We start from the raw sequence: 21242 nt of genomic DNA, 5'->3' as shown, positions 1-21242 counted from the left end.
AAACTTTACGATTTTTGGCTGACTGACTCTTTCATATCAGAAGTATGTATGTATATATAAAGGATTTAGTATCCGCAGGGTGTGAACACTAAGAAAAGAAAAAAAGATTTTTTTTAAAAATAATAATAATAATAAAAGAGAAATAGCTACTTACCCATTTTGGAAGTGGGTGTATGAGAGAGATCGTGACCTATAAACTCCCCCCACTCCATAAGTGCGAGGGTGTGACGTGGATCGGGTCGATCGAGGTCACTGACAAGGGTGGCGCTCACTTGACGAGGGCTCGGAAGGCGAGATCCTTGTACTGATACACGCAACCCTTGAATCCCTAGTCGGAAAAAAAGAAAAAAAAAAGAACATTGACGAGATTCCAAAAATAAGGTCACAAGATGGCTGTAGTGGTAGAACAAAACAAAAAATAGAATTTTGAAATTAACTACAAATAAAATGATGTTATGATTACAAAACCGGAAGTTAAACTTCTAAATTAGAAAAAAAAATAATTTCGACATGTTAATTGCGTTTAGCATGAGAAAGAATGTCCAAGATCTCATTGGACTCAACACAATGAAATGACCGAACGTAAATCTTCATACATAGATTTCCAGAAAAACGACAAGTACTATATCTTGCTTAAAACTCCAAGTCATAATCGTAGACAACTATTAGATAAAAAATATCAAATAAGTATGTCGACAGTCAAAAAAGGTTGACCTCTGGTCTTCCCAACTCTTCTTCACAACTATCTCATCTTGAGCAATATTTTTTTTTTTTTTTTTTTTTTTTAAGATTACTTCGCAGAACTTTTTGATTTCGTCACATGACCTTGTATAAGGATGTTTCATAGATTGTTTCTGGTTTCTTGTTATTCTATCAAGAATTGATTTTGTCCATGGATCATCATTTCTTCTTGCAAGTTGTCCAACCCATTGCCACTTCAGTATCTATTTTCTCATAATGATATCCTTCGGTTCTGTTATCTTTCTCATCCATGTTGGTCTTTTGGTATTTTTACAAATGATTCCTTAGTTCGTTGTGTAGTTCGCTGACAGAACCAAGCCGTACAAGCACGAGAAAGAACGTCTCCAATCCTTATGTCAAAACTAGCAAAATGTATCCATTGAAGAAACTTTTACGCTTTAAAACATATTAGCATTTGCCTTTTCAAGATTTTTTTTTCTTTTTTTCAGAATGCATTGCAAGTGGCTCCAGCTGAATGCTCTGACATATCCAGCTTGTCCTCAATGCTGCAACTGATGAAGTTTTTCAATTACATTTACAGGGTTTGTATGATAAGTAATGAGACCAGGTCTGGAAACATTGTTTTATTGATCTGATCTGTACAGGGACTTAAAAGCTTTCGAAGTACTCTCCTCTTGCGTCGATGCACTTCTGCAATCGATGTTTCCACGCTGCAAACGCCCCCTGGAAGTCAGCAGCCGGCATGTCCTTTAGAAATGTGGTCACGGCTGCTTGGATGGCTGTGACGTCTGCAAAACGGGTTCCTTTCAAGCGTGGCTTCAGCTTCGGGAAGAGGAAGAAGTCGGCCGGGCTCACATCTGGGCTGTAGGGTGGTTGTGGAAGGACTTCCACCCCAATCCGGGTCAAAAAGGAGGTCACTAAGAAGGCGGTGTGGGCAGGGGCATTGTCGTGATGCAACTTCCACCGGCTAGCGATCGCCGGTCTTTTCCGCTTGACGCTCCTGTGCAGTCTCTCAAGGACTTGTTTGTAGAAGGCGGCGTTGACGGCTTGTCCTTGGGGTACAAACTCCTTGTGGACCACCCCCACATTGTCAAAAAAAACAATCAACATTGTTTTCACCTTTGACTTCGACATTCTGGCCTTCTTGGGGCGCGGGGATGCAGGAGTGTGCCACTCCGCGCTTTGACGTTTCGTTTCAGGGTCGTACTGGAACACCCACGACTCGTCACCTGTTATGACGTCATCTTCAAAGTTAGGGTCACTGTTCATGAGGTTCAACAGTTCCTGACAACAATCAACACGTCGTTGCTTTTGTTCGTCAGTCAACACTCGCGGCACCAGTTTCGCACAGATTTTTCTCATTCCCAATTGTTCCGTCACAATCTTGTGCACTGTTGTGTGGTTCATATCGAGTTCATCAGCAATCAATCTCAACGATAATCGACGGTCTGAGTTCAGGAGATCCCTCACTTTTGCCACAGTTTCGTCCGTAGTCACTGTTGTCGGGCGTCCAGCCCTCTCCAGATCCTCAACGCTTTCCCGGCCGTTCCGGAACGCACTGTGCCAACGAAACACCTGGGCTTTGGATAGGGCTTCCTCTTTGTAGGCCTCCGTGATGAGAGAAAGCGTCTGAGTAGCCGTTTTCCCCAGGCGAACGCAAAATTTGATCGCATAACGCTGTTCGATGGAACCCTCCATGTTTGTTGATTTTCCGCCGTGACAAGAATGTTCACAAGAGCTTTGTCCAAGGCTTGTCCGCGCTCCACTAAGGCTCGGAGCCAACTGACGCGCGGTGCGTTGCTTTGCTCGGACCCCCCCCCCTACATCCTCCATCACCGACAAACCCGCTCCAGCGACACGCGCGCCGCGGCGCGGCGAGTCTCATTACTTATCATACAGACCTTGTAGGGAGCCTTCACACTTGCATCCTGTGAGCCGCTCACGTGAGCTGTAGCCGGTCCTAGCTTTACACTGTTTTAAACGTACACCTTCACACATGCGCTTCGGTGCAAGTGAGCCGCGGCTCTGAGTTGCTATGAAGATCACCCCGCCAGTAGGTGGCTCAAACGGGCTACCTGCGGGTAAGAAAATAACACGCAGTCTTAGTTTTATGAGAGTCCTTCACACGTGAGTGTGAACTCAGTTGGAATGGAGAAAAGTGTACATGTATTTGATGTTGAAAATTATCTCATTTTGGTATTACTCTGATGAAATGCACACTTTATACTATTATACAGTTCGTCAAACGAAAATATAGACAATGTCTATTAGACATCCTTAAGTAACTGAAAAATTTTCTTTCATCTTCTCTCAGTTTAGGAAACAGACTATAAAATGAACATTCTTCCATTTTTGAGCGATTTATAGGATGAATTCATATTGTTCTATATCTTCTTTTCCTTTTTTCTTGCAATTTATCGCCAAGGTTCAAAATTGCAGCTTTTTCTAGCTCTAGCATGGTTGCCATTTTGGTATCGCGATCTTTTGAGCAGCTCAGAAGTATTTAATGCCTTCACACTACAAGTTCAGATGAGCGGCTAACAAGATCCTAGTGCGAAGGCAGCCTTAGAATCAAAATTAACTTCTAATCACTATAAAAAACAGTTTAGGTGTAATGGATCTACGAAAATGTTTTTTTCCAAATTATTTTACTTAAAATCAATTGTTTGAACTTAGTCCATTTATAATGAAAATGAATAATATAGTTTTAAAAGTAGTTCTAGTGTTTTGTAAACCTATGATAAAATAGGAAAATTATTTAAACAATGACTAAATTTCACTATCTTTTATTTTTACGTTATTTATTTGGTGCTAAAATATTAACTTACCATCAGAATACTGTGGTGCAAGCAGTCTTTTGTATGCGGTGAAAGTCCTGCCCCAGTTCGAATGCTTCAAATTGTTGCAGGAGCCATCTTGTGAGCGGTATTTCTTAGGACGACATCGCGATTCAGCGAAACATTTCTCTCCTAGTGATGTTTTCTTTAAACTTAATGATGTAATCAACTCGGAACATTGTTCTTTACCGAGTCCATATCTATATTAAAAAAAAAAAGGCAAGATCATTATATTCATGTTCACATGTTGAAGTTTCCGTACAGATTGTGAATACGAGATTAAATTTATATAACAATTAAACCCACATTTTTGTTGGTTTAGTAGGAATACTACCTTAATGCCTTCCACATTTTATTTTGTCGCCGCACGCACACATATCCCATATGCTACAAGTTAAGCTGAAGAGCGCTACCAGTAATTTATTGTTAAAAAATGCTTTCATTGCTGGTCTCCTAATGTCTCCTAGACCAGAGGTGCATCCACTGGCTCAATTCCCCCCCTCCCCCCAAAAAAACTTCCTAACTCAACATACATTTGTACACTTTCTCAATATTATATATATATATATATATATATATATATATATATATATATATATATATATTCAACAGGGAAATGATTGATGTAGTATGAACATTTGATTTTACACTTTATCTGTACTCTTTCTTTTACAAAACAGTCTAGTTCTATCATTTTTTTCTCTAAAAATATAGGTGGAAATATTTTACAACTACTTATGGTCTTTTCGGTTACAGAATAATACCTGTTCAATACTATATAAGTTGACTGTAGTGGCTTGTAGTATGGATTCCCTCCAAAGTTTGGACACTTTTCAACAAAAATATCTAGGTCCCCGCCTATCCTAGACCTTTAGTTGCTTAGCACTTGTCTACGATTCCGTACAATTTATAATATGCCTATCCCTTATATGCAATGCTTAGAAACATATAAAAACAAGCACGAGAATCATACACCAACCTGTGTTGCATTAGGTAATCACTACACGCTTATGCATCCACTTTGGCTGACGGCAGGGCAATTTGTGAGTTCCCCGGAAACCAGGGAAGAGGATCGAGCGTAAGTCTACGCAATGTCAGCCCAGGACCGTTTGAAAGCAAGCTAACATTGCCCTTTTAGTGCCGTAAGACGTCGCGGCAACTTCAAGATACCGAGCTCCACACTATGACCACAACCGGACAAACACTCCAATCCGATACTGACTGGGAGTTCTTGGAGACAAGGGGTAGAGAAAAATCCCAGGCATGTCTACCTGAGATTACGGCTGAGGTATCAAATACACTACTAGACCCAAGTCACGTGCAGACTGCCCATTTGGGAGCAGGGACATCACTTGGGAAGGGTATGAGCAAGAGCAATTGCCCCTTCGTCTGTGAAACAAAGTTTTAACTTACACCAAAATACAAAAGCTGAGCAAAGCAAGGTTTATTAAAAATAATAAAATAATAAATGTGACACTTTCGGATATCTAATCGAAAATAAATGAAAATACATATATATATATATATATATATATATATACTAGCAGCGTTCACCCCGCTTCGCTGCGGTCACCCCGGAACGCAATAAACTTTGTTACTTAGATAATTTTTACTTTTTCGCTTTCAAGTGATATGATAAAAACCATAGAAGATTGCAGTAAATGTTAACATTATATCGCCTGTCATTTATGTTAACCCGCCCCGCTTCGCTGCGGTCACCCCCGAACGCAATAAACTTTGTTACTTAGATAATTTTTACTTTTTCGCTTTCAAGTCATATGATAAAAACCATTATAACGCCTGTCATGTATGTTAACCCGCCGAGTGACACGGTCATGCGGGTTGCATATAAATACGTTTATTTTTATACCTATGATGAACTAACAAAGGATTTGTACGTAATGGACACCTGAATGGTCAATTATCTCAAGACACTGGTAATTGAAAATTAAAGTGATATGATAAAAACCATCTAGGGTCCAAATCCTAATAACCCCCCAAAAATAAAAGAAATTGGTTCAGCCGTATTAGCGTGATGAGCGGACAAAGGATTTGTACGTTCTCTTTTATATATATAGATAGTCATTGTTAAGAAAAAAATTAAATTCGTTTACAGACGTATATAGCGGAAATACGGAAAATTCTGAACGCTGATTGGCTGATCAATAAAAAATCAGCCAATCATAATAGAAGTTGATCAGAATTGAAACTAAACACCAAGATTCTTCCTAGTCCAGTGGAAAACTAAGCTACAAATTAAGACTTTCCAATAACCTGCCCCACTGTTTTGTCAATTCTAAGTCCTGTATTCCAAATCGTAATAAATCTTTCCTCGTTTTCTATAAATCTGGACTCCTTCCACTTTCTTAACTTCCTTTGTTCCCTTGCTAACATTTCAATCTCGCACCAATTAATATCATGCCCCGTGTACTTTACATGTTTAAAAATGGCATTTCTTTCTCTTTCCAATCTATCTTCATCTTGACGTTGCTTTAATCGTTCTTTTAGTTTTTACCCCCTGTTTCACCTATATAACAGCTATTACAATCACCACACTTTATCTTATAAACCACTCGTCTTCTTCCCATCAGCTCCTCTCGGCTTTTCTCTTTCTTTCTTATTTTTCTTCATTCTTAACACATCCAATAGTCTTCTACTCCCTTTACTGTATGTTGAAACGTTTCCATTTTTTTAGAACTCTTGATTATCTTAGTATATTCCCTTATACTTTCTATTCCCCACCATGGCTTCTTTTCTTCCTCTCCATCTTCTTTCTTATATGCCTCCTCCTTCTTCTTACTTTTCTGATTCTTTCTTCTTATCCTTTCCATTTTTAGCTTTCTTTTATCATATCCATTGGTCTCAAATTGATTGTAAAATTACTCTATGTCTTCCTCTGCCTTCCTTTTGTCACTACTTATCCACATGATCTTCTACTCCATATTTTCTATGAAAGTTTTCTTCGTAGATCGATCAACATCACTCCTTTTATGACAGAAGTTCTTAGATGCACTCTTCTTCTGGAACCATTCTGTGACCAACTTTTCATTCTGCTTGCTTATTTTCATATCTAGAAACACAATGGTTTTATCTTCTTCTATTTCCAATTCCAGTTCTATGCCCTTCTCTTGATCATCTATTTCCTTCACAAATTTATTAAGTTGCCTCCGAGTACCTTTCCATATCCCAAAGCAATCATCGACATACCTGCTGAAGAATATAAGTTTGTCCCCTTCTTTCCTTTTGGCTTCCTTTTCCCACCTGTTCATCACTATCTCCGCAATACCGGACTCTTCTCGATCCTATGCTCAGGCCCTCCTTGATCCTTGCTAACCTCTCTCCTATAACGCAGAAACTGTTCCTCCACGTGGTTTTCAAGGCTTCTTTGAGCTTTTCTGCACTAAAACCATGTATTTTCTTTCCTCCCATTTCCTCTGTCACTGCTTTCAATATATACTTCCTTTTCAAGCTCGGAAACATTGCTTTCACATAGCGTTCTACCTTCCATACGTCCCATGTTATCCAGTCTGTCCTTCAGCTCCTTCGAATTTTTAACACTATCACTCTCCTGCTCTCTCCTTAAAACTTCAGCTATCCTCTTGACCTTCTCCTCCAGCGGCTCACACAGATTCCTTCTGCAGTCAAGTACCGGTCTCAGCTTTATCACTTCCTTATGAATATTCGGAAATCCTTTCAATACTGGAACTCTTCCTTCTTCATTTAAACTTGCTTGGTAACCTTCTTTCTTCAAAGAACAAATAGCCTTTTCTTATATTTCTTCTCCTTAACTCTTTCCCTCCTATTACTTCGTATATCCCATCACACAAGTCCTCTAATTTTGTCTCATATCATTGCTTTTCCAATCACTACCACCGCATCTCCTTTGTCCGCTTGCTGCACTATTATATCCTTTCTCTTAACTAATTTTCTAAGTGTCACCTTCTCGTCTTCTGTATCTCTAACATATCCTTCTTCAGACATTATCGAAAATAAATGAAAATGCATACATAGTTATTATTATTTTTTAATTTTATAATAAACGTTGTTTTGCTCAGCATTTGTATTTTAGTGTAAGTTATTGAATATAGCAAAGCTAGTATGAGTCAGTTAGACAAAGTTTTAATCGAGCGATGCCCACGCTCCCCACGCGCCCCTCATTTTTCTGATATGCTCCCCAAATCAAGTAGTAGCTATTCTTAAATTTAATGAATGTTTTAATATCTCTAAAGAATTGAACCCGGGACCGCTCGCACCAAAGGCAAGAGCATTAGCGACTACGCTACCCAGGGGCCACTACATTTAATTTGTAACAATACAAAATTACTACCAACACTCAATCACAGTTTTTCCATTGCCAAGTGAATCTGGCAGATACAATATGGGCTAGTATATACTAAAAGTGTTTGGTTGTTTGAAATATGAAAAACAAAATTAGAAAAAAAAACTAACCTTTGACAAACTTGATGAGACAAATGTAACGAAGCTTTCGTAGCAATTAATGAAGCCTGACTCAACTCAAGTGCTTCCGGCGCAGGAAGAGAATCGATCAGCAAACCCTGAGCTGGAGTTCCTGGCTTGACTTTGACTCCAGAATCTTGTAGATTGCGTTCTAATCGCGCCAGGCGATTAACTATATCTCGTCCAAAGTTTACGGCGGAAATCAGAGTATCTTCACCCACGTGTGGAACTTTGGCCACTTGCCGCTTCCGTAAGTTTGCGCTACTGTGAAGCGGTCCGGGGTTATCTATAAGGACAAAAGTAATTATAAATAAACATTTAGCAATCTGTAAATGAAACTTTAATCACGCACTCATAATTGTTAAGTATATTAATTTTTAATATTATATCTATCTAATAGTTTTAATCAATTATGTGATTAATAATATAGTTTGTCCTTTAAAACATTAAGCTCTTAACAAGGTGCTCTAGAAATACGGGGGTTGTTCAATAAGTAATTAGAAAAAGATAAGAAAAACAAACCATTTTGGGTAGATTTTTTATTTTTTCAACATAATCTCCTTTTAGCTCGACACATCTTTTTTCCCAGTGCTTCTCCAACTTTTTTAAGCCGTCCAAAAAGTAGCACTTCGGAAGGTTCTCAAAATAGGCATCTGCTTGGACGATGACCTCCTCGTTCGAAATAAATTGTTTTCCGCCTAATCATTGTTTTCAAGTTTAGAAAAAAAAATAGTCACTGGGAGCCAAATCTGATGAATACGGAAGATGTTGCAATAATTCTAATTTTAATCCAATAATTTTCGCTATCGAAACGTGTCTTGATGGAGGAGAATTTTTTTCTTTGTCAAATGAGGACTGTTTTCATGATTTCTTCTCTCAACCGGTGCAATAACGACGCATAATACTTTCCTTTTATCTTTTGTCCTTTTTCCAAGTAATCGATGAAGCTGATTCCGCGTGCATTCTAAAAACTATGACCATCACCTTGTTGGCCGAGTTCACAATCTTCGCTTTCTTCGGGAGCTGGATCGCTTTTAAAAACCCATTTCAACTGTTCCTCCGTTTTTGAAGTGTAGTAGTGTATTCATGTCTCGTCCACTGTTACGTATCAACCAGTTGATGAGTTATTTGAAACGTTTACGTACAGATAAAATGTTTTCTGAAATGTTTACGTAGAGATATAGAGCTCTTTGACATATTTACGTAGAAGTGTAAGGGCCCCTTGAAATATTTACGTAAACGTCTTTGACGCAAAAGGAGACATTGAAGACTTTGCACTGAGGTATAGTGTTTTTTCAACCGTTTACGTAAAGGCAGATAGTTTATTGAAACGTTTGTGTAAAGGTATAGAGTTCTGTGAACCGTTTACGTAAAGACAGAGAGTTTATCGAAATGTTTGAAGTTACGGTTTGAAATGTATGAATTGATATAGAAGTTACGGTTTCAATTTTTGTGGTGTTCATTGTGAGATTCCAGTTATAGCGCTATGTCATGTTGATTGATTATGGAGATTAAAAAAAAAGGCTTTTTCTGGGGGGACAGCGGACTTTTTTTTTCGATAAACCCAGCTTGTTTTGCAAAAAGAAACGGAAATTTTCACATCTTTAAAATTACTTTCTTGTTCAAATATCACTTCCATTTCTTTGTAGTGGATTCTACAATTAAGAAAGTGTATTTACACATTCAGTACGGTACTTCTGAGCCTTGTACACACCGTTCTTGCCTGCCTTGATTGTTTTCAAACTGGCATTGCAGTTTTTTCCACCAAATGTACATTATGTGACCACCATATCCAAAATGTCATTTTGGTTTCCTAACTATCTTATCAAGTTCCTGTTAGTTATACATTTTGATATAGATATGTTTTACTGGTTGTCTGAATGCAATCTGGCAGAAAAGAAAACTGTACCACAAACGAATAAAATGAAATGAAATATTTCAATTCAACGTTCCATGACTATGCCATTTAGGCTGAGGGAGACAAATAATTAAAGGAAGTGAATAAAGATGGAAGAATTAGTGGAATAAGAATGTCGGAGAAAACGGGAATACCCCGAGAAAATCCACGGACACCATGTTGTCCACCACAAACTTATTTGGCCTGTAATCGAACCAGGGACTATACTATCAGGGCTCAGCTCTACCACTGAGCCACCGTGCCCCCATCATAAACAAAGAAACAGATCCAAAACTTACTTTATTTTGTAATACAGGGCCGTGCCATGGGGGGCGACGGCCTAGGGCGCCGGAGTAAGGGGCGAAAAATTCGGGAGAAAAAAGAAAAGAGAGGAAAAATTGCTTAGAATATATGTATGGGGGACACCGTCGTATACTCTCGCCCCGGGGACTGATTTTCCACGGCACGACCCTGTATATATATATATATATATATATATATATATATATATATATATATATATATATATATATATATATATATATATACAGGGTGTTTCAGATAAAGGGTCCAGTGCTTATAAATCAGGAACGGCTGAGATTAACAAGATGAAACAAAAACTGAGATAGGAAAATGCCATAGGGCACATCACATGGTGTTGTTGTGGTTACCCCCAGGGCCCTCCTTCAAGGGGGCCTAGGGGCCAACTTCAAATTTTCAAATAGGAACATGTATTGAATCATACCTCATTCAATAATACTTGGAAAACGAAACATCTTTTGTAGGAAACAATTTTCGATTTGGGCCACCGTTTTCAAAATGGCCGCAAAAAGTGGATCCTGTATCAGATACAACGTCCAGTGCTTATAAATCCGAAACGGCTGAGAATAAGAAGATGAAACAAAAACTGAGATAGGAAAATGTCATAGGGCACATCACATGGTGTTGTTGTGGTGACCCCCAGGGCTCTTCTCAAGGGGGCCCAGGGACCAACTTCAAATTTTCAAGTAGAAACATGTATTGAATCATACCTCATTCAATAGTACTTGGATAACGAAACAACTTTTGTAGGAAACAATTTTCGATTTGGGCCACCGTTTTCAAGATGGCCGCAAAAAGTCCGTATCAGTTTGAGGTTTGCACCTGGGCCCCCTTCACGGAGTTCCTGAGGGTCACCACAACAACACCACTTGATATGCTTTATCATCGTTCCCTATCTCAGTTTTTCTTTCATTTATCTATTCTCAGCCGTTTCTGATTTAGGCCTACAAGCACTAGACGTTTTATCTGATACAGGACCAACTTTTTGCGGCCATTTTGAAAATAGTGGGCCAAATCGAAAATTATTTCCTACAAAAGTTGTTTCATTTTTCAAGGACTATTGAATGAGGTATGATTCAATACAGGTTCCCATTTGAAAATTTGAAGTTGGCCCCTGGGCCCCCTTGAAGGAGGGCCCGGGGGTCACCACAGCAACACCGTGTGATGTGCCCTATGACATTTTCCTATCTCAGTTTTTGTTTCATCTTGTTAATCTCAGCCGTTCCTGATTTATAAGCACTGGACCTTTTATCTGATACAGGACCCACTTTTTGTGGCCATTTTGAAAACGGTGGCCCAAATCGAAAATTGTTTCCTACAAAAGTTGTTTCGTTTTTCAAGTACTATTGAATGAGTTATGACTCAATACATGTTCCCATTTGAAAATTTGAAGTTGGCCCCTGGACCCCCTTCAAGGAGGGCCCTGGGGGTAACCGCAACAACACCATGTGATGTGCCCTATGACATTTCCCTATCTCAGTTTTTGTTTCATCTTTTTATTCTCAGCCGTTTCGGATTTATAAGCACTGGACGTTTTATCTGAAACACCCTATATATATATATCTTATTTTGCTTGCATGTCGTTCTCTGTTCATTTTATCCTAAGCTCCAGAGAGTTCACTGCACAAAATTAAAGTTTTAAGCGACCACTTTTGGGTATTATGTTGGTTTAACATCATTATTCTTAGAATTCCTTCTTTCTTTTACTGTCATATCGTGTTGAAAATTTTGAAATGGCAAATTTATGGATAGTGTTTCAAACGTTCTTCCTCTCGAATTTAAGCGGCCCCAATAAATACTATGTATAATTATAATAAAGTTTTAGCTAATTCCTTTTTCAAAGATAATTTTTTGCATAGAAATCTATAAACTTTTTTCTTGTTAAATGCTAACACATTAGATCTTAAAACGATAAGTTTTTATTCTCGTTTTAGCCCTATAACTTCAGATCAGAGATCGATAAGCTTTGATATTAAATGTACTAACTAATAATTACTTACCATAATTATTCCTTTTTGTCCCTTTTATTATAAGGATCGTGCCGAGATACACTTGTTTATTCTTCTATACATACACAAATTATATTATCAACAACCATTTCTTCCACGACAACCTATTAATTGCTTCTTTTCTCTTTTTAAATGTATATATGTTCAGTTATTGCGCCTCTGATCACGTCAACAAAAGCAGGTACAGATTGATAATACCGTTATAATACCATTATAGTAATAATATATCGTTGTAATCTACAGGGAGTAGACAAAAAAATCTAAAAACACTTCATACAGGACATGTTAGTTTGGCCCTCTACTGTACAACACGTGTTGCGGTTGCCGATCTTTTTTTTTTTTTTCTTTTTAATGTGTCATGTGGACCTTCCTCTTCTGTCAGCAATAACCAGTTCACCTCTGAGTGTCGTGGTGTGAAAGTGGTGCGGTAAAATGGGCGACCTGACAGACTTCCAAAGAGGCATGATCGTTGATGTCCGTCTGGTTGAAGCTTCAGTGGCGAACTTTTTGGGGGTATCGAAAGGCACTGTGTCCAATGTCACGAGGGCATACGCAATTCATGGACAAACAATGTCTGCAAAGCACAACAGTGATCGAAAAATAATCCTGTCAGATAGGGACCGGAGAGCACTAAAACGGATTGTAGCAGCTAAAAAGAAGACCAGTGCAATGAAAATTACGTCTGAACTCAATTCCGGCCTACAGAACCCGGTTTCATCGAAAACAGTGCGACGGGAAATTCATAAAATGAAATTTCATGGCAGGGCCACTATCGCCAAACCCCTGGTCACAGCAGTAAATGCGAAGAGGCGTATCCAGTGGTGAAAGGACCACAAGGCGTGGACTCATGAGCAGTGGAAACATGTAATGTGGTCCGATGAATCGACCTTCACCTTGTTTCCAAGAACCGGTCGTGTTTACGCATGAAGAACACCGTCGCAGGCCTATGATACAGACTATCTGCTCCCAACTGTAAAACATGCGTGTGGTTCTGTTACAGTATGGACAGTGATATCGTTGTTTTCCGCAGGTTCCATCATAGCCCTGCATGGAATGATGAATGCTAAGGCGTATAAGTCCATTTTCGGGGACCAGATTCTACCCATGGCCCAAATATTGTTCCCTAATGGTGATGGCATCTACCAAGATGATTTGGCACCCTGTCATGCTGTAAAAACGGTGAGATCATGGTTTGAGGAGCATGACCAGGAGCTATCACACACACCCTGGGTTCCACAATCACCAGATCTGAACATCATTGAGCCATTGTGGTCTGAGTTAGAAATGAGTGTTCGGTCTCATTACCCTCCACCAGTATCCCTTAAGGAACTGGAGCATGTTTTGGAGGAACAATGGTACAAAATTCCACACACCACGATCTAGGAGCTGTATACGTCCATTCCACGTCGGATCCAAGCCGTTTTGGACGCAAAAGGAGGCCCCACACCATACTAGGTATGATTTTCACACTTTTGCAAACGTTTTAGATTGTTTGTCCAACTCCTGTATAAGCAATTCATTGGAAAAATGAATGAAATCTTTGAGTTTTACGTCCCACGGTTATGCCGGTTAGGCTAAAGGAGACGGTGGTGATGAGTAATGAATGAAATGGTAGAATGAAGAAAGTGGGAAGAAACGGGAGAACCCCGAGAAAACCCAAGCACACGGTGCTTGTTTACCACAAAGTTCACCGGGACCCCAAGCACCAGAGGTGAACGCTCTACCACGGCCCCCAACAGCAATTCATTGGAATTAAAGAGCATCCACAAATTTGTACTCTTTCTGGTCTGTCGAGTAATTCTCTTTTATTCTTGATTTTTAAAAAAAATCTCTTCAGAATACAGTTAATTACATGTCTTTTTAGTGTTACCAAGGTGCAATGTACTCTTATCTATCCACTGAACTTGAATTTTTTTTTTTTTTTTTAAAAAGGGCAACATTTCTCAGGCAAGAAGCTGCGGAAACATAATTTTTCCGAGCCGTTGCATCTGTATTTATTGTTTCTTGCAATGAGAGGCTATGGATTTGGTAAGAATGACAAAATCCGTGTTGTCAGATGAATATTAGTAGATAACTGGATATATATAAAGCAACAAAATGAACCCTTTCGCTGCATAATTATTTTTGCCGCCAATTTCCAAATTTCGGCATTTATTCATAAGAAAATTGAAGTCTTAGAGCTGAAACCAAACGTTGTACAAACACTCCCTGTCACCACAGTATGCAAATTGTCTAGTTTGTTACGCTCCTGACACCCGATTGTCTGTGTTGCCAAAGCCAACCTATTTGCAACAGCATGTATAACATTATTTGCTAGATAAAAGTAGTATTTTCTTAAGGTAGATGTAGGTAACTTGATATAAATATCACTACAAGAACTGAGAAAAGTATATTTCTTGTCACCGATCTCTCCGCACATCCCGATTGTCAATGTTGCCATCCTATTATAATATTTTCTTCTTGTTTTGATATTTTCTAGATGAATTTTATTATTGGCCACATTATTGTTAGTATGATTCTCTGCACCCTCACATTATTCGCATCCAATCTGATACCAGTATCTTTCCCAATATCTAAAGACGTCTGTTTTCTGTTTCATCCACTCCACGCATCTCATTTGTCAGTGTTGCTAGCCTATTTCGAAATGAACTTTCTGAAAATTCTTTTGTAACATTTGAGTTTTCTCATGACGTTCGGCAAGAGTATTTCTGCTACTGTCAAGAAAGAACTCTATGACAACCAATCCAGTAGGCCCTAAGATTTCGGTGTTGCCACCTATCAGCAAGATTTTTTTAAAAGATTGAATTGTATTCAAAAATCATCACTGCGATGCGGAATTAACCACCTTCATCTTCGGACACAGACTCTAACAAGAACGCAACTATCTGATTGTCACTGATTGTTCTTTCTTTGAATGCTATAACTTACTGCTCCAATTAGCACTGAAGCAAACCTTACCAAATGAAGCAAGACTCTCGTAATAATTCGTATAACACTGCCTTAGTTCAAAGAATCACCACCAGTCGGCAGCACAATGAAATGTATTATCGCTATGAAATATTGTGTATCATCAGTTCGACTAAAGCCGAATATCGCAGCGAAGTAAAAACAAAAATAGACGTTGTGGACTAAAGTCGAATTTCGCAGTCAAAAGTAAAAGCCATCAGTTGGACTAAAGTCGAATTTCGCAGCGAAAGGGTTAAAGTAATGGCGATAAGGCTGATCCTTACGGGACACCAAACATAAAATAGCTAGAAATGATTACTGATAATTCATGCCAATATAAGCGAGACAGTTGATAAGGAGATAATAAGCAATAAGATGGAAACATACGCAATTTAAAGGTTAAATGGGTAAATGTATACTTTCCTTACATTTACTATTTCTTTTAAAATGGGAAGTTCATTCTTTTGAAAACTAGACGGGCTTAAGGTCGTCTCACTCTTTGTAATGTATGGTTTCCTTACATTTATGATTTATTTTTGAAAAGATATCATTTCTCACCTTACAAAAAATGAGTGAAGTTTAGAAGATGCACTTTTTTCTTTCAGTGCATGATTTTCTTACATTTATCATGATTTGTCATTGTAAACGAGATTTCATCCCCCCCCCCCCCAAATGGACAGGCTTCAGACGATTATGCTTTCTTTCCGTGTATGATTTCCCTTCATTTAAGAGGGGCGTGATAGTAGGGCGCTTACATCTCATGCGCGAGGTCACTGGTTCGATCCCCGACGAAGTAAGTTTGTGGTAGACAGCATCGTGTTCGTGGGTTTTTTTCTCGGAGTACTCCTGCTTCCTTCCACATTCTCATTCTACTGATTATTTCATCATAATTCACTTGCCTTAATCGTCCGTCTCCATTAGTCTAACAGACATAATCGTGGGACGTTAAACTGAAAGATTTCATTTCTTACATTTAAGATTTTTCTTAAGAGTCTTCATCCCGGCGAAATTATGATACCGCTAATTTTACAATAATTATGTGATATCTTCAAATAGATAAAAGATAATCGAAATGTGGAACAAGAGCGCCCTAGACAATATTATTTGACATGAGAAACCGTTATCACGACTCGATTATCTGCTTTCGATTTCGAGCCATTTTGAAAATCGGCATTTATTTTCGCGTTTCTGAGCAGCTGAAAACGGAAAGCCACTAGGTGACTTGTGATAACGGTACCTCACGCAAAATAATATTGTCTAGGGAGCTCTTGTTCCATATTTCAATTATCTTTTATCTATTTGAAGATATCACATAATTACTGTAAAATTAGCGTTATTTTAATATCGCCGGGATGAAGACTCTAAAGGCAAATTTCATTTTCCCTCTTTAAAAAGTGGGTGGGCTTCGGTAGGTTTCACTTTTTTTTTCCCACTTAGTAAATGCCAAGTTGATCGTGGTAGAACTACATGTTTCTGAATAATTAAATGTTCAATGGTATTCATAGTTTCAAATTTACTCATTCGTTACGAGCAATATTGGTAAAAATCTATGTAATTCATTTCCATGTATAACGAAATAATATTTATTATTAAGCATATTAGACACACACTTCATCGTGAGTAAAGGCAAAGTTACATTCAAATTACAAAGATCCAGTGTAACGAAAGTTTAGTATTCAGTCAACGGAATACAACATGAAAACTCATATATCTGCTTGAGGTTTTCAACCTTTCAAAGTTGAGTAAATTCCAAGTAGCATTCATGCATTCAATCAGTGTGAAGCGGTCTCTCGTGAGTTGCTGATATTTTTATTTAAGTATACTGAAAACTAATTTTGTAATAAACTCATTAATTTTTTTTTTTTACCTCTGTTCCAACTAAATGATTCCGTCAAATACTCTTCTGCGCTGACGGATCTCCTCCATGACGATGAAGCCTCTAAACAGATCCACACGATCAAAAGAAGGACTATTATGGCCCCTGTACCATGAACCACATCTGAAAGAGAGAAACAGAAATATATATTTTTTAATGCTAGGAGGAATTTTCCTGCAAATTCTACAAGAAAATGTTGTAGAACATGGCTCTTATGTTGAAACCAGAAACCCAATCTCAAAACTGAACTGCAGTTATCATAAGAGAAATACTGACTTTGAAATGAGAATTGCTTGCTCCCAGGGGGCAAGCAACTAAATATTTTTCAAAAGCTAACAATTTTTCTTTTGCCTGTTTTTCGTAAGTGAAAAGAGATATCTATTATTGTGGTAATTTACATTTCATACATAATGAAATGTAAATTACCACAATAATAGATAATGTTATTCTACACCTGAAAATACGAATCGGAAGAATAATCCGTGTTGCCATCCATAGAAATGACAGTGTGGCCAAAATTTGAATTACCCAAAAATCTTGGTTAAGTCAAAGACTAGGAAAATAAACTCAACAGTAATTGATGACTTATTATGACATCTGTGTTCCTTGTTAACTACTTTTTAAATATTATTTGTATTTATTTTGTAATAACTTATTTACTTTGTAAAAACTTATGTAAGTTATTACAAAATAAATACAAATAATATTTAAAAAGTAGTTAACAAGGAACACAGATGTCATAATAAGTCATCAATTACCGTTGAATTTATTTTCCTAGTCTTTGACTTAACCAAGATTTTTGGGTAATTCAGATTTTGGCCACACTGTTATTTCTATGGATGGCAACACGGATTATTCTTCCGATTCGTATTTTCAGGTGTAGAATAACATTATCTATTATTGTGGTAATTTACATTTCATTATCTCTTTTCACTTACGAAAAACAGACAAAAGAAAAATTGTTAGCTTTTGAAAAATATTTAGTAGTCTGCCTCCTTAAGAGGAAGTAGTGCAAGAATTGGACTTCATGCCAAGATTCTTGCGTATTATTATTTTCTTCTTAAGGAGTGTCGTTTATCAGAACTCTTTTTCATATTTACTCAGTGTTACAGGGTTCATCTCTGGTGCAAGGGATCCCTAGTTCGAGACCAGCTCGCGCCAAGCGAGCTTTCTGGTGGACAAACACCGTGTGCGTGGGTTTTATCGATGTTTTCTCGTTTCCTCCCACTTTCTTCATTCCATCATTTCATTCATTTCTCATCATCACCGTCTCCTTTAGCCTAGCCGGCATAACTATGGGACGTAAAACTTGAAGATTTCATTTTTCTTTCATATATTTATCCTTTAAGTCCGTGTGTCCGACGATCCGTCTGAGAGCCCCCCCCCCAAAAAAAAAAAATCAAGAACTGCGTGACGGATCATCATTAATTTGGGTGAAGATGTACAAGGTAAAAAGTTAGGGATTGAGCACGTCGACCGAGATATGTCTACCGGAAGTCGAAGAAATAATCCATTTCTCGTTTTCGTTGACCAGTATAGAACAAACTAGGAAATAAATAGCTAGAACCGGCTTTCTACATCGATCAAACGTCTCAAGGACACATTTACTCACTATCCTTAGCTCTCTATTAAAACCGGAAGTGATAGAAATCCACTAACTTCCGGTTTCAATGTTGATCTAAATAGAGCAAAAATGATAAGAAAGAGAAGCACTGATTTTTTAAATTCCATTTTGCGTTTTAAGAATAGGTCATTTTCTTCTCTTAGCGCTGTATTCAAACCGAAAATGGCAGAAATCAACCACTTCCGGTTTTAACGTTGATCATCATAGAGGAGAAACGGTAATAGATAGCGAGAAGCAGTTTTGTGCAATAAATTAGGCGTCCCAAGAATATATATTACATCTTCATTTTAACCTCTAGTGAAACGAAGTGGTAGAAATGTACTATTACTTCCGGTTTCAAGATTGAGGAACTATAATGCTATAGAAATAACCAAACTCCAATGAAACTGCCTACTGGTTGCTCACCTGTAAAAAGCACAGAACTGATTCTTGGTCTATACTAGCAAAACATGCGTGCTTTTGGCGCCCGAAAACTCAGATTTGATTCTCGGTGGTTGAACATCGGACGTACTAAACTAACAAAACTAATAAAAGTTTAATCTTGTCCTATATAGACCCCACTTCTAAATCAATGAACTTGTGACTGGCAATTAAATTAGTACAGATAATCAGCCCACACAGTGCAAACAATGGCGCAATTTGGAGAGGGCAGGACGCAAATGCCCCTCACCCCCTGAGTTTCAGAAGTCCATACTTTTTAACAGACTGTATACTGATATAGTAATAAAAACCTGAAACTCATATGTCGGTGGAGCACTTTGCCCCTGGCAAAATCTAAAATGACGTCACTGAGCACATGTCCACGGAACGTTTCTGGACATCCTTTAAGTTTCATATCTGCTCCGGGATATTTCCACGTACAGCAGAAACTTCAAGGATAATGGAAATATTCACTGGATTTCCCTTGGATTTCAATGGGATATGCCTGTAACGGTAGAAACTTTAGGGATAATGGAAATATCCACAGGATTTCGCTTGAATTTCAATGGGATTTGCCTGTCACGGTAGAAACTTTAGGGATAATGGAAATATCCACAAGAATATCCTTGGATTTCAATGAAATGTGCCTGTCACGGTAGGAACTTTAAGGATAATGGAAATAGTCACTGGATTTCCCTTAAGTTTCAATGAGATGTGCCTGTCACAGTAGAAACTTCAACGACAATGGAAATATCCACAGGATTTTCCTTATATTTCAATGGGATATGCCTGTAACGGTAGAAACTTTAGGGATAATGGAAATATCCACAGGATTACCCTTGGATTTCAATGGGATATGCCTGTCACGGTAGAAACTTTAAGGATGATGGAAATATTCAACTGGATTTCCCCTGGATATCCATGGGATGTGCCTGTCACTTTAGAAACTTCAAAGATAATTGCAATATTCACTGCATTCCCTTGGATATCAATAGGATGTGCTTGTCATTGTAGAAATTTTAAGGATAATGATAATCTATTCAATGGATTTCCCTTGGATTTCAATGGGAGGTGCTTGCCACAGGACAATACATTTGGATAACCAAATATCATCCTGTGATTATATTTCAGAGACTAGAAATAGTTTTGCTCACGAGAGAAGAATTTTTATTGTCCTGAGAACGAGATGAAAAGAATGTTTTTAACTTCAAGAGGAAACGAGAAATTAGTGACTTGTCATCTCGTCTCGTTTCCCAGACAAGACGAACAGTACATCTTTAAATTCGAGAAGAGACGAGACAAATTTTACAGTACTCGTGCGCAACACTATTTCACCCAAGTCAAAGATCTCAAACACTGTTTTATGGCACACTATTACTTTAGAATTGAGACGATTCTGCAACATTTATGAAACGAGACGAGAAAGTTTTCCGAAAATAGAGACGAGAAAAGAATTTTTTGAGAACTGAGATAAGACTTTACAGCATTTGTCAGACGAGACAGCTTTTCGAGAATCGAGACAAAAATTCTTTGAAAACTCAGACGAGACTTTACAACATTTATGCGACAAGAAAACTTCCTGAAAATTGAGACGATAAATATTTTTTTTTTTTGAGAATTGACACGAGACTTTAGAACATTCATGAGACGAAACAGCTTTCCGAGGATCGAGACGAGAAAGAAGTCTCTGAGAATTGAGACGAGGCTCTTACATTTATGGGACGGGACGAGAAAGCTTTTGGCGATACCAGATGAGAAAGAATTCTTTTAGAACTTACAAATAAGACGAAACTTTTACAATATTTATATTAGAAAGCTTTATTTCTCGACTCGTCTCGTTTCGTGTGCAGCACTAACAGAGACGGAGATATTGACAAACACTCAATCCCATTACTTGCTCTACATGACATTCTACGTAATGCAGGACCTTTGATCGCCCACTCTCAATTGAAATATCAGCTACCAAAGTTTGTTTTGGGTGTTAGAAAAAGTGTTTGATCTACTTATGTAAAGAATTCTCTCAAGAAATATCTTAATTTTCAGTTTATTTACTAGTGGTCATGTGCGGTTTAGTTCCTGCTAAACCACCCGGAAGATCATGTTCTGGGTTCTCGGCGCGTTTGTGTTATCGCAACTGTGTGTTGTTGCAGAC

General features: G+C 38.1%; 1 protein-coding gene across 2 annotated transcripts in view; it reads right to left on the bottom strand.

Annotated features, from left to right (window-relative positions):
- LOC145678827 (peroxidase-like) overlaps positions 1 to 21242 on the bottom strand; it is a 156174-nt gene that overhangs the window by 96533 nt on the left and 38399 nt on the right. For both annotated transcript variants that reach the window (XM_081749373.1, XM_081749374.1), the window contains exons 2-5: positions 17038 to 17169; positions 7989 to 8283; positions 3531 to 3739; positions 155 to 328 (exon numbers count right to left, since the gene is read on the bottom strand). In XM_081749373.1, coding sequence (XP_081605499.1) covers positions 155 to 328; positions 3531 to 3739; positions 7989 to 8283; positions 17038 to 17169 — 810 coding nt within the window. The remainder of the gene's footprint in view (positions 1 to 154; positions 329 to 3530; positions 3740 to 7988; positions 8284 to 17037; positions 17170 to 21242) is intronic.

The sequence above is a fragment of the Thermobia domestica genome, chromosome 2, assembly GCF_964235325.1.
Source record: "Thermobia domestica chromosome 2, izTheDome1.hap1.1, whole genome shotgun sequence".
NCBI lineage: Eukaryota > Metazoa > Arthropoda > Insecta > Zygentoma > Lepismatidae > Thermobia > Thermobia domestica.
Note: the sequence above shows the minus strand (reverse complement) of the source record. Positions and strands in the feature narration are given on the sequence as shown.